We start from the raw sequence: 14,380 nt of genomic DNA on the forward strand, positions 1-14,380 counted from the left end.
CTTTTGTAAGCCGGCGTGGTGAATTTAAAGCAGTGTCTCCCCTTAAAATGTCATATAGGGGTTGCAATTGATTGGTAGTTAAACCTAATACTGGACGCATCCATTGGATATCTCCTATTAATTTTTGGAAATCATTTAAGGTGTTCAACCTCTCTGTTCTTAAAGACAGTTTTTGTAGTGTAAGTGCCTTAGGATATATTTCATATCCTAAATATTGAAAAGGAGCATGCCTTTGAATTTTTTCTGTAGCGATATGAAGTTTGTAGTATCTTAGTGTTTCTATGGTTTTTTGTAGACATGCTTCTAGAATTTGTTCCTCAGGTGCACAACCCAATATATCATCCATATAATGTAATAGCATAACTTTTGGAAATGCTTTTCTTATTGGAGCAAGAGCAGCAGCAACATACATTTGACACATAGTGGGGCTGTTCTTCATACCCTGTGGCAAAACCGTCCATTCATATCTTTTATAAGGCTCAGCTAAATTGACACTGGGCACCGAAAAGGCAAATCTCTTCATATCCTCCTTATCCAGAGGAATGGAATAGAAACAATCCTTGATGTCTATAACCCAAAGAGGCCATTCTCTAGGAAGCTGAGTAGGAGATGGAAGTCCAGGCTGAAGAGTTCCCATAGTTTCCATCTGTTCGTTCACTTTTCTTAAATCAGTGAGCATCCTCCATTTTCCCGATTTCTTTTTTACAACGAACACTGGTGAATTCCAAGGACTTAGAGAAGGTTGTAAATGCCCTTGTTCAAGCTGCTCCTGTACTATATCTAATAAGGCCTGAATTTTATCGCTACTTAAGGGCCACTGTTCTATCCACACTGGTGTATCAGTTTTCCATTGGATAGGAATAGGTGAAAGTGTTGGCAGGCCTTCAACAGCAGCCCTGCTTAAAAAACCGAAGTACTCATTTTTAACCCCAATTGTTGTAAAACGTCTCTTCCCCACAGATTGATGGGGATTTTTTCAACTATAAAAGGAGTAAAAACTCCTGTTTTGCCTTCAAAAGTCCATCTCATAGGGGCAGCACTAACTTCATCTGCTATTGATCCTCCTACTCCAGACATATAGGTATCTGCTTTAATCTTTGGCCAGTGACTGGGCCAACTGGCACCTCTAATAACTGTACGATCCGCACCTGTGTCTACCAATCCTTCCAATGGTAGGCCATTTATATAGATAGTGAGCATAGGTCGGTCAGCTGTTACTGCTGCTGTCCAATATATTTCTGGTTTTTGTGGTCTGGAGTCAGAACCTGGGTGACTATCACGAGGCTGCTTATTAGGATTCTGTATGAGTAAACCTGATGCTACTACGTCTCCTGGGTGATAAGTCACACATTGTCTACCTGTATTAGTGACTGGGATATTATCTACACATTCCCCAGTTTCCCACATCAGTGTGTGGATAGACACTGTTTTGTACATACAAGGAGGTGAAATGGTCAAGCCTACTGTGCCTGGAGGTAGGGGATCCATAGGCTGGAGAGGAACAGATTTCACCTCTCCAGGGGGTATCTCAGTTGTTCCAGCTGCATACAGCTCTATTCTCCCCAATTGTAATTCCCTTCTGCCATCAGGTTGCTTCCTGGCTGGTTGACTGTGCAATCCCCTTCTCCCATCATATGGCTTTCTGGCTGATTGGTCATGTCTGGGTACTGGACTTCTAGGCACTCTCTGGGTGCACCATTGGCTGCCATCACATATATGCATGGGTAATTTTTTTACAGTATTATCTCTTGCACTCACTTCTGTTCCAGTTTTTCCCTTCCCTCCCTCCACCCTCTCCCCTAGATAGCAGGTTATTTTTATCTTCTGAATCCAATTCTTCCTGTGCAACAAGAGAACTGTTCAGTGCTGCACACATATATTGTATCTAGGATATATTATAACATATTTAACATGTATAAGACTGTCTTTCCCTCGTTTTTATCGAGGTTAATCTTCCATTCTTTTTTCCCTTTTCTTTCAGTTCCTTTTTCTTATCCTTTTAGATCTATATCTATATATAGAAAATCAATAAAGCCATGATTTTTTAAGCAAATTTAAAAAAAACTAGTCTCTGTCCTCTTTTTTTGAAATGAAAAACCCTTTTTATATGGTATTTGGATCTCAAATTTTTGAAATTAAAAATTTTGAAATTTGAAATTTAGCCATTTGTTTTTAATAGATACTCGGCCAAATAGTCAAATAAATATTGTTTCCAATTATGTAGTTAATGACCCATTCATGCCCTCCCTCGTGAGTTACTATGTATTTCCTAGATTAGAAAAAATTGCCATAATGTTATATAAAATGTTTTAATTTGTCCCCAAAATTTAGAAATATAGATATTCTTGAAAAAGACTCACTCATTTTTTAGTGGGAAATAAGAAAGCAATAAATTTCTCTATAAAGTATATAGTGGAATTTCTCACTTTTGTCATCATTGGTAGAATAATAGCTTATTGATTTTTAGTTTGTTATGGCTAACAATTTTTAAGGACACATTATGTATGTTTTCATATACTCAAGGGTTATTAAATCAGTATTGGTTTTGCAGGCAAAATTAAATTAAGTAAATTTAATTTTTTTCTCTAATAAGTATTTTAAAATATTTGAATTATGAACTGTTTAAAATAATTCAGCTATCTCATTTTCACTCTTGTTTTTTTTTTCCATAAAGTTATATATTCTTCAGAAAAAAAATCAGTGTCTTTTTTTTTTTTTTAGGGTCTTTCATTTTGAGCAAAATATATTCTTTTTGTACATTTTGACATTCAGAATATCTTTTTAATTTTTAAAATTTTGATTTTCTTTCCATTCTTTAGACTGCTAATGAAAATTGGACTCCCTGTATATTAAATGAAGCTGCAAAGATCATATACAAGGTAATGCATTAGAAATCAATTGTGTCTTCCTAATATAGGAACATTTATTTTGTTTCTTGACAATCAATATCTTGAGTTAGTAAACTGTGCACCGAATTGAAAGCAAGAAATCTAGGTTCTAGTCTTGACTTTTTCATTTTCTATATGAGTGAGAAAATTACTTCTCGGGGTTGTAATTTCTCAATATTTAGTTGTAAAATGTATTCTCTTAATAACCGCAAAGTTCTATGGTCTTATATTTCCTTCATATAATGTTTTCTATGAGAGTTTTCTAAGTACAAATTCAGTAGAATGTTTTAATTTTCATTTATGCATTTTCAAATTTAAGACAGTTATCAAGGAAAGACAATGTTCTAATTGATTGATGACATTAATATTTTTTCTTTTATAGCTTGTATGTCTTGATAGTCTTAGTGCCTATTGGAATGTAAACTGCAATACATGTTATCGTGGATCCAAGGAACAGATATTGGTAATTCATTTTATGCATTTATTGTCCAGGTATCTGTTTGAAAACTTAAATGTATCAGTAGCTCTCAGAGCTTATTGAAGCAGTGTGGATTTTAAGCCATCAATGCTTCTTGTATGTCTAAGTTTCTTTGTATGACAACCAACCCAGGTAAACACATTTTAGAATGATAAATTTCTTGGCGTTAGTGTCTCTTACAGATATACTATTTAAAAGGCCATAATCTACATTGGTCAGAGAGACTGTTTAAACTCTTTAAGTATTTTATATAACTTTGAAATATTTAGGCAGATTTCAAAAGAAATTAATAAAACATTCACTTTGAAAAGCATTTATAGAATAATTTTTGCTTAGAAATGTGAATTAAAAATAAAGAAACAGCATTGGGGTTTTAAAAAATTATAATTTCTACCTCCAAATCTGAAAACAATTATTGTAAACACAAATTATGCAGAAATAATGAATATTACTGTTCATGAAATAGTTTAAATTTTATAAGTAAGGATTACATTTATATAGTCTCAATTTTCATACATTTATGCTCCAAAGTTACCTTTTCAGTTCTAATGTATTTTAATTTTAATGGCTCTGAAGTATTCTTTTTGAAAACTTTAACACATACTACCCATTAATGTTTTAAAAATGTAGCTCTTTAAATTCAAAGGAAAATTCTATTCTCTTAGTATCTTAAAAATCTTAGAATTAGTATCTTAAAAAAATCCTGTCTTTTAAAATTATTTTTAATACCTTTTTATTTCTTGAAACAAAATATGAGTTTGCAAATTTTTTTTGCATTTATCTCATTGGATTACAAAAAGGAATGTTATTCTAAATAAAAGGACCAAATAAGAAAATAGTTACATTATTCAGTCTTTAAATTTAGAAAAAATATTTTTTTTATCCTTTCTTGTTTTCATAATATATTGTGTATATATGATATGGGATATAAGATACATATTTGTACTTACATATTCACATAGTCATTTCTTTTTTCTTTTTTTTTTTTTTTTTTGTTATTTAGGATCATTTGAAAAGTGGAATCCCTTCCAGTATTAGTAGCAGTAGCAGTGGATCTCCAAACTATCAATATAGTAAGTAATACTTAAATTAATTTTGTATTTTTGCAAGCATTTGTGACTTTTTAATTTTTCCCATGTCTTCTAAATATACTTATGGACAGTAGTTGAAATAGAGTGGAAAGTTAAGGTTTTTATTATTTCATATTTTAGCTTTAAACGGTCAACTTTAGGACATTAAAGTTTTGATTTTTTGGATTAGAACTAATTATTAAGGAATAAGTCATTAATTTTTAAATTAAATTATTTCTAGGTACCTACTAAAGAAAACACATTGTGCTTCTTGTTTTTTCTTTAATGATTTTTTTTTTAACGCTGATCTTTTGTAAAGAAAGTAGATTTTACTTTCCAGTGATCACTTCAATTAGATCTTCCCATGTAAACAAAACAAACCATTCTATTGACCATGAATGACACTGTGAAATGTAAGTTTTTGACCACAGTGATAATCTACCACCTTCTAGCAAAAGGAGGGAGATATATTTCACTATCAATTCTTTGACGTTAAATCTTAAATTCTTATTTTCTGTATTGACTGTCTAATCAATCTGTTTATGTAATATTTTATTTTTCTCTAGATAATAAATGACACAGGTTCTTCAATACAACAATTATTTTTCTTGGTGCTTAATAAAAAGTTAATTGAGTTAACCTGAATCCATACCCTAAAATAATTGCTTCTTATCAGTAGGAGAGACCTTGAGGATTCATCTGCTCCTCTGCCCTCACTTCCCTTATTTCCTTACCTGCTCCACACTCTTACCCCACATAACTTACAGTGGAGAACTATATCTTTCATTTGAGTTAGACTATAACTAAGGATCACCTAGGAGTTGCGAGGTCTTCCTCTTGAAATGAGCAACCTTGAGCTCTACTTTAGACCCAGGATTGACCAAGCACTTACTCTTCCGTACCTTAGGGATTCCATGGAATAGAGGGGAGGACCAGAGAAAAGTTGGACAGTGAGGGCTTCACTATTAGGTGAAAAGAGGGACTAGTCAGATGGTAACAGAGTTGGGCCAGAATCCCAAATCTCTGTCACTGAAAAGGAGAAGAGAGTTCACTGCTAGAGAAGAGGCTACTCTCAAAAATACATCTGATACATGAGGGCTTCCAGCAAAGTCCTTCTGTGTGGTGTTTTTCTTCTTTATTATAATATAATAATGGTTCTCTCTGGGAGCAGGTTTCTTGGGGAGGTAGCCCTAGTATCAGTTAAAAGTAATAATCACCCCAAATGCAGCCCGCTGATAAAATGCAAACATTTATTTTCTCCTTCCAAAATAACCCGGTTAGTTTTTCTTAGAGGCCTATCTTTCATCTTGGTTCCAAGAGTTCTTGCTGCTAGTCCTTTGCCTCTGCTCCCTTCAGCCTCCAGCCAGCACAGAGGTGGAAGATGGAATGAATCTGTCTTGCCTCCGAGAGAGGGCTTCTCTCTGAACTGACTTGACTGGCTCACTGAAGCTCTATTTATGCTCCTTCTCCAAGAGTGGGATTGTGGGATCCAAGAGTGGGATTATGGGTTTCCCCCCAGAGTGCTCTCTGGCCCTAAGAGCTTCTTGCTTATATGAGCTCTCTAAATGTGTGAACACAAGCATTGTTTCTATCAATATTAGTGACTTATCACCTTGTAAGGATTAGCTCTAAGGTGTGAACCAGTAAGCATTGTATCAATTTCATTGAGTTAACACTAGGATTCTAACATCTCCTTTGAGTTATCACCTTGTTTCAAGTTGAGTTAACACTAGGATTCTAACACTTCTGACTCTTTGTAAGTCTCTCCTCTTTAAGGGTGGACTTTGGCGAGGTTGGGAATAGAGATATACTTGGAGAAAAGGAACAGGAGAATGTGATCAAAGAGAAGCAGGATATGGGGCAGAGGATCAAGGATATCTGGAATGGAGAATCTTGATTAAACAACAATAATTACATTTCAGGGAAGAAAGTGATGGAGAGGGTGATGATAGCTTTACTTGACCACTGCTATGACCTGTCTCTCCAAAGCCAACCCCCTGCCTCATACTGTTAGGTATACCTATCTTTTTTCTCCTTTTGTCATAGAGGGTATGGGGCAGGAGAAAGGTTCTGCTTCAAGGTAGATAAATCAATTGCTATTACCTGATCCATTCCCAGTTTTTTTTTTTTGGGGGGGGTGATGGAGGGGGATGTTTAGAGGGAATTCAGGAATCCAGTTTTTCCAAATGTAGGAAAGTTGAGCAAGAAAGTATCTAGTCACTCATGTTCAAATGCCCAGGATCAGGAGTTGTAGATTTGACTTATAGTCCTTGTGAAGGTTGACAAGACTCTTTTGGTCTTAAGGGAGGGCTAGAGGTTAGGCCTACAACTGACACCTTCCTTCCTCTCCTTTCTCCAAACCCTCTGGAAGGCTTGAAGCAAAGGCCAGATGTCTGTTTCATCGCAGAGAGGAATCTTGTTCAGCAATGAGTTATTTAATGATGAATTAAAATGATGATGATTACTGACAACATTATTGAAATTTTCCAATCTTCAAAACTAAAAGCGTAGGACTAAAAGTAGACCCTATCAGATTCTTAGTCTTTAATATCATCTCTTTTTAGCACCATTTTGTATTGAATAATTTTGCATTTTTAAAAAATTGGCCTCAGTGTCAGATTTGCCTTTAAAGAGGAAACCAGGGAGATTGGTCTTAAAAGAGTTCCCAGATTATAAAATTCTGAACTTTATAAAAATTTAATTATGGTGAATTATATTATGAGTTTTCTGAGGGAAAAATAACTAGGAACCGTTTTTTTAAAAAATAGATTTTGTTTTTTGAATTATTGAAATTGTCCTTTTATAAATTCTATATGCCGATTGTCAATTTAACTTTTTGTTCTGCTTCAGTAGCTTTGGCAATATATCTGATGGAAACAAATTGTCAATAGGATATTTAAAATTATGAATTGTGACACAGTTAATTTCTAGATGTCAGTAGTTCTTTTCCTGTAATCTATCACAAAATTTTTGGTTTGTTATATTATGCTTAATTTCAGGATCAGGGAAATATAATAGGTGTATAAATACATTTAGGGGCTTTTTAATAATTTTAATCTTGATATTCTTAGTAGCATTTAATTTACTATTTTATTTCATATAGGTTACTTACAATATTGTAAATATATCTTATGACTGTGTTGTGTAAGTTTTCAGGCCAATATCTGCCTCTGCAAAACTTTACATGAATCCTCATGCAGAAACTGAACTCAAAACACCCAAACTTGATTGCAATATAGAAGTACAGAATATTGCTATTGAATTGACCAAGCCCCAGGTAAGAGATGCTTGGGCATTTCTATGATCTTAAATCATTGTAGAATCCTTGCTTCTTATGTCTTCATCTTGAATGTAGCTTTGAATATTTTGAACATATCAAATAATTTTATGTATTTTCTTATATTAAAAAATGAAATTCACTAAGCTATTATTTATTGTAATTTTTCTTTGCTTAAAAAGAAGATTTTGGTAGATTATAGCAAACTGCATACTTATCTTTTCCTTAATGAAAGTGTCTAGGGATTTTTTTTCATATTTTGGACATTTTGGAAATAGGAACACTTGGAAAATACTGAATGTTGGACCTTTGATGAGAGGGAGAAGCCATGCAGGTAGAATTAAAAAAGAAAAGTTCTCCTTACCTATATCAACTATTTGTTCTGGGTGGGGATATATTAGATTTTGAGAAACTGAAGAGGAAGGCTAAGGGACCTAACGAGGAGTTATAGTTCTGTTTCAATTCTAGGTTTCAGTGCCAGCTGCACTTGAGAAGCTGCATGGTTTTACTAGTAGGGGTTTTCTCTTCGTGTAGATTAAAAACCTCTTTGTAAATAAGTATTCAGAAAATTAACCACTTAGCCATCCTCTTAGTAGTGAATTTTTATAAATTTAAGTCTAGTGGGTCTTTGGACATTAAGTACACAACACAATGCAGGGTCTCTTCCTGCAGCCTTTTTAGTTTGGTGGAACATACCACAGCTTGCCTTCTCCTAGCACGTCTTTCAGAACTTTGTTTACTTACTTGGCATTAAAATAGAGAAGATAAGACCTTAGTGGAAGGTGATATTCTTATTGGGGAAATTGGCTTGGTATCTGCAGAATAAAATTTAGTCATTATATGAACAAATAATTATTGTTTTGTTTTTGTTTTGATAGTACCTCAGTATGATTGATCTTCTGGAATCATTGGATTATATGGTTAGGAATGCTCCATACAGGAAATATAGACCTTGTTTGCCATTACATACTAATAGTCAGCAATGGTAAGTTGGAAGCTCATCTTTAATTCATTCTAGAAAAAGAAAGTTACTATAGTTATCAGTAAGTTATAGACATTTTAAAATATATTATCCATCTGTTATGGTTCTTTCTCCAGTAGTAGATAGGCATTTTTTAACCTATAGATTTCAACTTATATACATCTTTTTCATCCTGTATGCCTCCTAACATGTTCTTCCATAGGTCTTCTACAATAGTACCCATTAACATTTGTTAGGTCAGATTTCTAACTGCCTTTTTTTTTTTCCACATGAGAAAAGTTCAGATTTTTTATTTCTTATACTTTACTAATCCTGTATCTTTGTGTCAGTTCTTACTTGAAATGTTATCTACCTCTCTCTGTCTGTTGATGTCTTACTTGTCCTTTATGACTTTGCTCAAATCTTTTGTATTTTTTTTCCTTAATCACCACAGCTAAAATCTCTGTTTCCCTTGTTACATAAATACTTTAACTATTTATAAAAGTTATCTTTTTCCCTTCTACCCCTTATTCTACATTGTAAAGATTCTTCTTCTTCTTCTCCTTCTCCTTCTCCTTCCTTCTTCTTCTTTCTTCTTCCTTCTTCTTTTTCTTCTTTCTTCTTCTTTCTTCTTCTTTCTTCTTCTTTCTTCTTCTTTCTTCTTCTTGTTAAGTACTTGCACAGGGTCACATAGCTAGGAATTAAGTGACTGAGGCTAGATTTGAACTCAGGTCCTCCTGACTTCAGGGCTGGTGCTCTATCTACTGCGCCACCTAGCTGCCCCTCACTGTAAGGATTTTTGAAAACAGGAACTATATTTTATATCTCTGACTTTGAGAAAGTACTTTCTATATAATAGATACTGAGTAAGTACTCTCTAATTGGTGTTGTTCTAAACAAGCCCTTTCCGGATCTATCTTTTGAACTATTATTATCTTTTATAAGATCAAAAACTCTTAACTGACACTGACTAGTCTTTGTAGTTTCCTCTTAAAAGCTTTTTTCCATCCAAATTATTTTTCATCCCTTTTGTGTCATTTTCTTTTTGTGTCTTCAGTTCATCAAGCCTTAAATGCCTGTTAGTTCAAAACAGAAGATAAAGCATAACTATTCCTTTTCTCAATTCTATATCAATTCATACAAGTCTTTATAGATTTTTCTGAAACCAGAGGGTGGAGATTTCAAAATGGTTTTGGAAGATGAAATATAAAGATAGTAAAAATTGAAAGAAAGGATTTGTCATAGAAGTGAGAAGTCCATTAAAGTTATATGTAGTGCTTTTCCTGGATTTTCTTTAAAATGAGTAAAATTGGAAGGTTTTTGTAATGTTATTGCTGAGATAAGTTTCCTCTAATTTTTCATGTTTTTTCTTTGTAAATTTTCAAATTTTCTATCAAAAAACTTCTATTTGTAGGTGGAAATATGCAATTGATGCTATTCTTGAAGTTCACATAAGACGATCTACCCGGATGTGGTCATGGAATAATATAAAAAAACACAGGCAGTCTCTCAAGTGTTATAAAAATGTATACAAAAATAAGCTAACCCAGAATAAAGTCACAGAAGAAGTACAAAATGAAATTCAGGTATTTTTTACTTAGTATTATTTGTAATTGCTTTTGTTTTGGAATGTCTTTAATGATTAAAGGAAAATATGGATTTACTTCTATTTGACTTCTAAATCAGTAGTTCTGATTTCTTTTAGATAGGGACCTTGATGTGAAACAAAATTTTGATGAAAGTGAAATTTTCAATTATATTTCATTTTACAGGGAAAAAAATCTAATTTTCACATACAGATTAAAATTTTTTTTTCTGTTACTGACTAATTAAAGCAGTAATATAATAATAATTACATTTGGTATTGTATATTTCTTCCAGGACATTCAAATTTTTTTCAATTTTTAAAATATAGTCCATTAGCATTTTGATATGACAGATAATTATTTATATAGTTTAGCAGTTAAAAGAGAAAAAACTAAATCACATAGTGTTTTGCTCAGAGTTACAGAATCTGGGCTCCAGTTCTGCCAATTCATTCTTATATTCTGTCATTGATTCATCATGTGAATTGAGAATTGAATCCCCAGTCAATTTAGACTTTTGAAAGGGGAATAGAGAGAATATTCACTTCTCTTGTTATTTTTTGATTTCCCAAATTTATGTTTATTGTTCATGTCCATGTTCTAATGAAGTCATAGACATTAAAGTTTGTGAAAGGAATGGAATTTAACGATCAATCAAACATAAGCTATGTTCTTGGCATTGGACGTGGTTCTAGGGATAATGAGATAATGAATGAAACAATGCTTCTCTTTTAACAGAGGAGTCAACAAGGGCATAAAAAAGTATTTACAGAAAAAAAGGTAATGACAATAAGTATTTATAAATAAAATATAGAGTAATTTGAGAGGGATGATCTTAAAAGCTGAGTGGTTCAGGAAAGGCTTCATATAGAAAGTGCTGGTTGAGATGTTTCTTGAAGGAAGAAAAGACATCATTGGTAACTTTGGAGAGAGCAAATTTAGTCTTATGATGAGATCATTACCCAGTTTGCAAAGGGCTGAAGAATAAGTAAAAAGAGAGGAAATGAAAGCAGTGAGTAGAAACAGTTTTTTCAAGGAATTTGGCTGAGAAAGGGAGGAGAGACATAACTTAAGAGAATGATAACTCTAAAATGAAAGTTTTCTGAAAATGAAAGAAATTTGGATATTACGGAAGGTACCAGGCACTAAAGGGATGTCGAAGATGAGAGCATTGAGGAGGTAGTGGGAAACAGAAGAATAAAGAATTGCTTTAGAGCAGTGAACCTTGAGTAAAGTTGGAAAATATGAATTTATAATGTGTCCAGTTAGCATGATTATATAACATCTTCTAGTTCAGTTCATCAACATGAGTAGAGTGGAGGAGGCGAATGGTGAGAATAGTCTCTGGGCTGAGGTTTGGTAAGGAATGAATGGTGATATGAAAGGAATGAATGGTGATATGACAAAGCATTTGAAAGTAGAAGTCGGTTTTAGAGTAGGCTTACTGTAGAATCAAAATGGGAAAGAGATGGAAGTGAAGATTGAGCCAAGGTAATGGCCTGAGAAAGAACTGAGAGGTGGAGCAATTGGAGGCCCCTCTGAGTTTGGGAGGAGTACAGCATAGAGAAAAGTGGAATCATATGATAGGTTATAGCCCGATAGAGGAAGATCTGAGTTTTTAATTAGGGAAGATCTAGTGTATGGCTGAGGTAGAGTAAAGGAGTAGTTCATCAGATATAAGAATGGTTTTTGAAGGACAGAGAACTTGCAACTAGAAGTATGAGCAGTTGATATTTAAATAAATAAGACTTCTTTTTGAACATTTGTATTTCCTATTTTGTCCTTAAAGCTTACTATAATGCCATCCCCAGAAATTTTACTTTTGAATTGTTTTTAATGAAGTTTTCACCTTATAAAAATTTATTTTCTCTCATTTTAAAGCATCTTTATGGCAAAAATAGATTTTTATTTTCACGGCATTTTTGCAAAAGGACAAGAAATTATGTGGATGAACATAAATTATTTGGTTAAAAAAATCTCAGATTTTTTAAAAAAAAATCATTCATTTACTTAAACATCTATTTTTTTGTTTTATAGGAGCTGGAGAAGAATCTTGATGTTTTCAACATTGTTTTAGCAAGACAACAAGCACAAGCTGAAGTAGGTAACTTTATCCAACTTATTTTATATTTCTAAGTACTTTGTTTTTATCATTAGTTACTTAAGCCTAACTTCCAGAAATCTAGTTGTAATATTTGATGAAGAACCTGAAGCAAACCTGTGTCTTACTAACTAACAGTGATATACTGATTTATTTCAGTGTTCTCTAACTAGACTAAGCAATTAGATGAATATGATCCTCAAAAGTGATTGAGTTGAAAGTCAATTAAATTTTATTGAGAAATTAGATATTTCATCCCTTTTTTTCCATGTCTCTGCATAGTAAATATAAATAATTGAGAGATACCCGAATATAAATTCTAAGTTCTCCAGAAAGATGTTAGTGTTTTCTTATATAACATTGGGGACAATAGAAAGAACACTGGCTATGGAATTAGAGGGTTTTTGTTTGATAAACAGAACTGCCACTTGTTAGCCCTGGGGTCTCGAGCAAGTCATTTAAATTCTCTGGGCCCATCATTTAGAAAAAAAAGGGCAATTTGGTAAAAATGTAAGCTGCCATATCTTTCAAAATGTGTTTTGTGTGTGTGTGTGTATGTGTGTATGTGTATATGTTTTTTTTTTTTTTGATCCATATTTCAAATTTAATTGGTGTAGGAAATCCCTTTACCAATGTAGATCAATAACTTTTCTACAATTGTAAGTGTTAAGTGACTCCCTGAAAAATTTAAGTGACTTTCCCAAGCTCACACAACCAAGACTATAAGGTGTTATTAGTGAGTTTTGAATCCAGTTCCTTCTGACTACCATGATGGACAGCTCCCCAGTTCACTGCACCTTTTTACAGAGTATCTCTTTACTGAATATAATATTATTGTCTTTTTAGAGTGCTCTTTTTAAAAGAAGATTTGAATTTAATAAAATTTAAATATATTCATAAATATTTTTTACTTTTTAGGTGATTCGATCTGGGCAAAAATTGAGAAAAAAATCAGCTGATACAGGAGAGAAGCGTAGTGGAGGCTGGTTTAGTGGGTTCTGGGGTAAGAAAGAAACCAAGAAAAAAGATGATGAAGAATCCTTGGTTCCTGAAAGTAAGTTTCAATTCATATTAATCTGTACTTCATTAATAAAGAAATGTAACACATATTCATTCTTACCTAATTTAACACAGTTTCCTAAAATAATATGAAATAAAAATATAAGAAAATATATTTGTGTGGTGTCTGAGTAAGATAAAGTGAATAGATTTTTATTTTAAACCTTAATGGAGGGTGTATATGGAAATAGACAAAAATTTCATAGAAGGGATTTGAAAGGATTTTGTTAAATAAGCAGAGTACATAATGACAATAATATACTACATAGTAGCTAACCTATAAGTATAAAGCTTTTACATGCTGAACAAAAAAAATTTACAAAAGAAATATTTAATATAGTGTGGCCTGGATTTTCAATAATATCTGTTTTAATATGTATTCAAAGAAATATAGATGTGTTTAAACTACTTTACCAATTTGGCTGGTTCTCATAGAGTACTTTAATCAGACCTCTTAATAGTTTTTTTTTATCTATTATATTGAAGTTATCTTTCTGCAATAGTTCCCTAAAAGATCTACAATTTTTATTGTAGCCATTGATGACCTTATGACTCCAGAGGAAAAGGCAAAACTTTTCACTGCCATTGGATATAGTGAAAGTACCCACAATTTAATTTTACCTAAGCAGGTAAGTATGTTGATAAAATAATTTTTTTTACTTCTTTATTTTGTTCTAAGCTTGAAAGAGTTAGAAAAAGAATCAATCTTGGAAAAGTGGTTAAAACATGTTAGAGTTTAAATTTAGCAATGTGATACTCAGATCCTGGAGGTAAAGTGGCTAAAAATAGTTGGAATCTTAAGCTTGGAGTCAGGAAAACCTGGATTCCAATTCTGTCTCTTAACAGCTCCTAAGTGGCTCTGGATAATTCACTTAAGTTCTATATGCCAGCAGTTTGCTTATTAGTGTTAACTGTTAAATGGCTATAGTACTTTGCTTATTAAAATTCTTTCTCCTGCTT

General features: G+C 32.8%; 1 protein-coding gene across 1 annotated transcript in view; it reads left to right on the forward strand.

The window, feature by feature from the left end:
• The window catches only part of VPS13C (vacuolar protein sorting 13 homolog C), a 186,969-nt gene that overhangs the window by 47,727 nt on the left and 124,862 nt on the right, over positions 1-14,380 (forward strand). The window contains 9 exon segments of the mRNA XM_051973796.1: positions 2,820-2,879; positions 3,271-3,351; positions 4,370-4,439; positions 7,586-7,713; positions 8,592-8,698; positions 10,089-10,260; positions 12,298-12,360; positions 13,280-13,415; positions 13,955-14,049. Coding sequence (XP_051829756.1) covers positions 2,820-2,879; positions 3,271-3,351; positions 4,370-4,439; positions 7,586-7,713; positions 8,592-8,698; positions 10,089-10,260; positions 12,298-12,360; positions 13,280-13,415; positions 13,955-14,049 — 912 coding nt within the window.

The sequence above is a fragment of the Antechinus flavipes genome, chromosome 2 (assembly GCF_016432865.1).
Source record: "Antechinus flavipes isolate AdamAnt ecotype Samford, QLD, Australia chromosome 2, AdamAnt_v2, whole genome shotgun sequence".
Classification (NCBI taxonomy): Eukaryota; Metazoa; Chordata; class Mammalia; order Dasyuromorphia; family Dasyuridae; genus Antechinus; species Antechinus flavipes.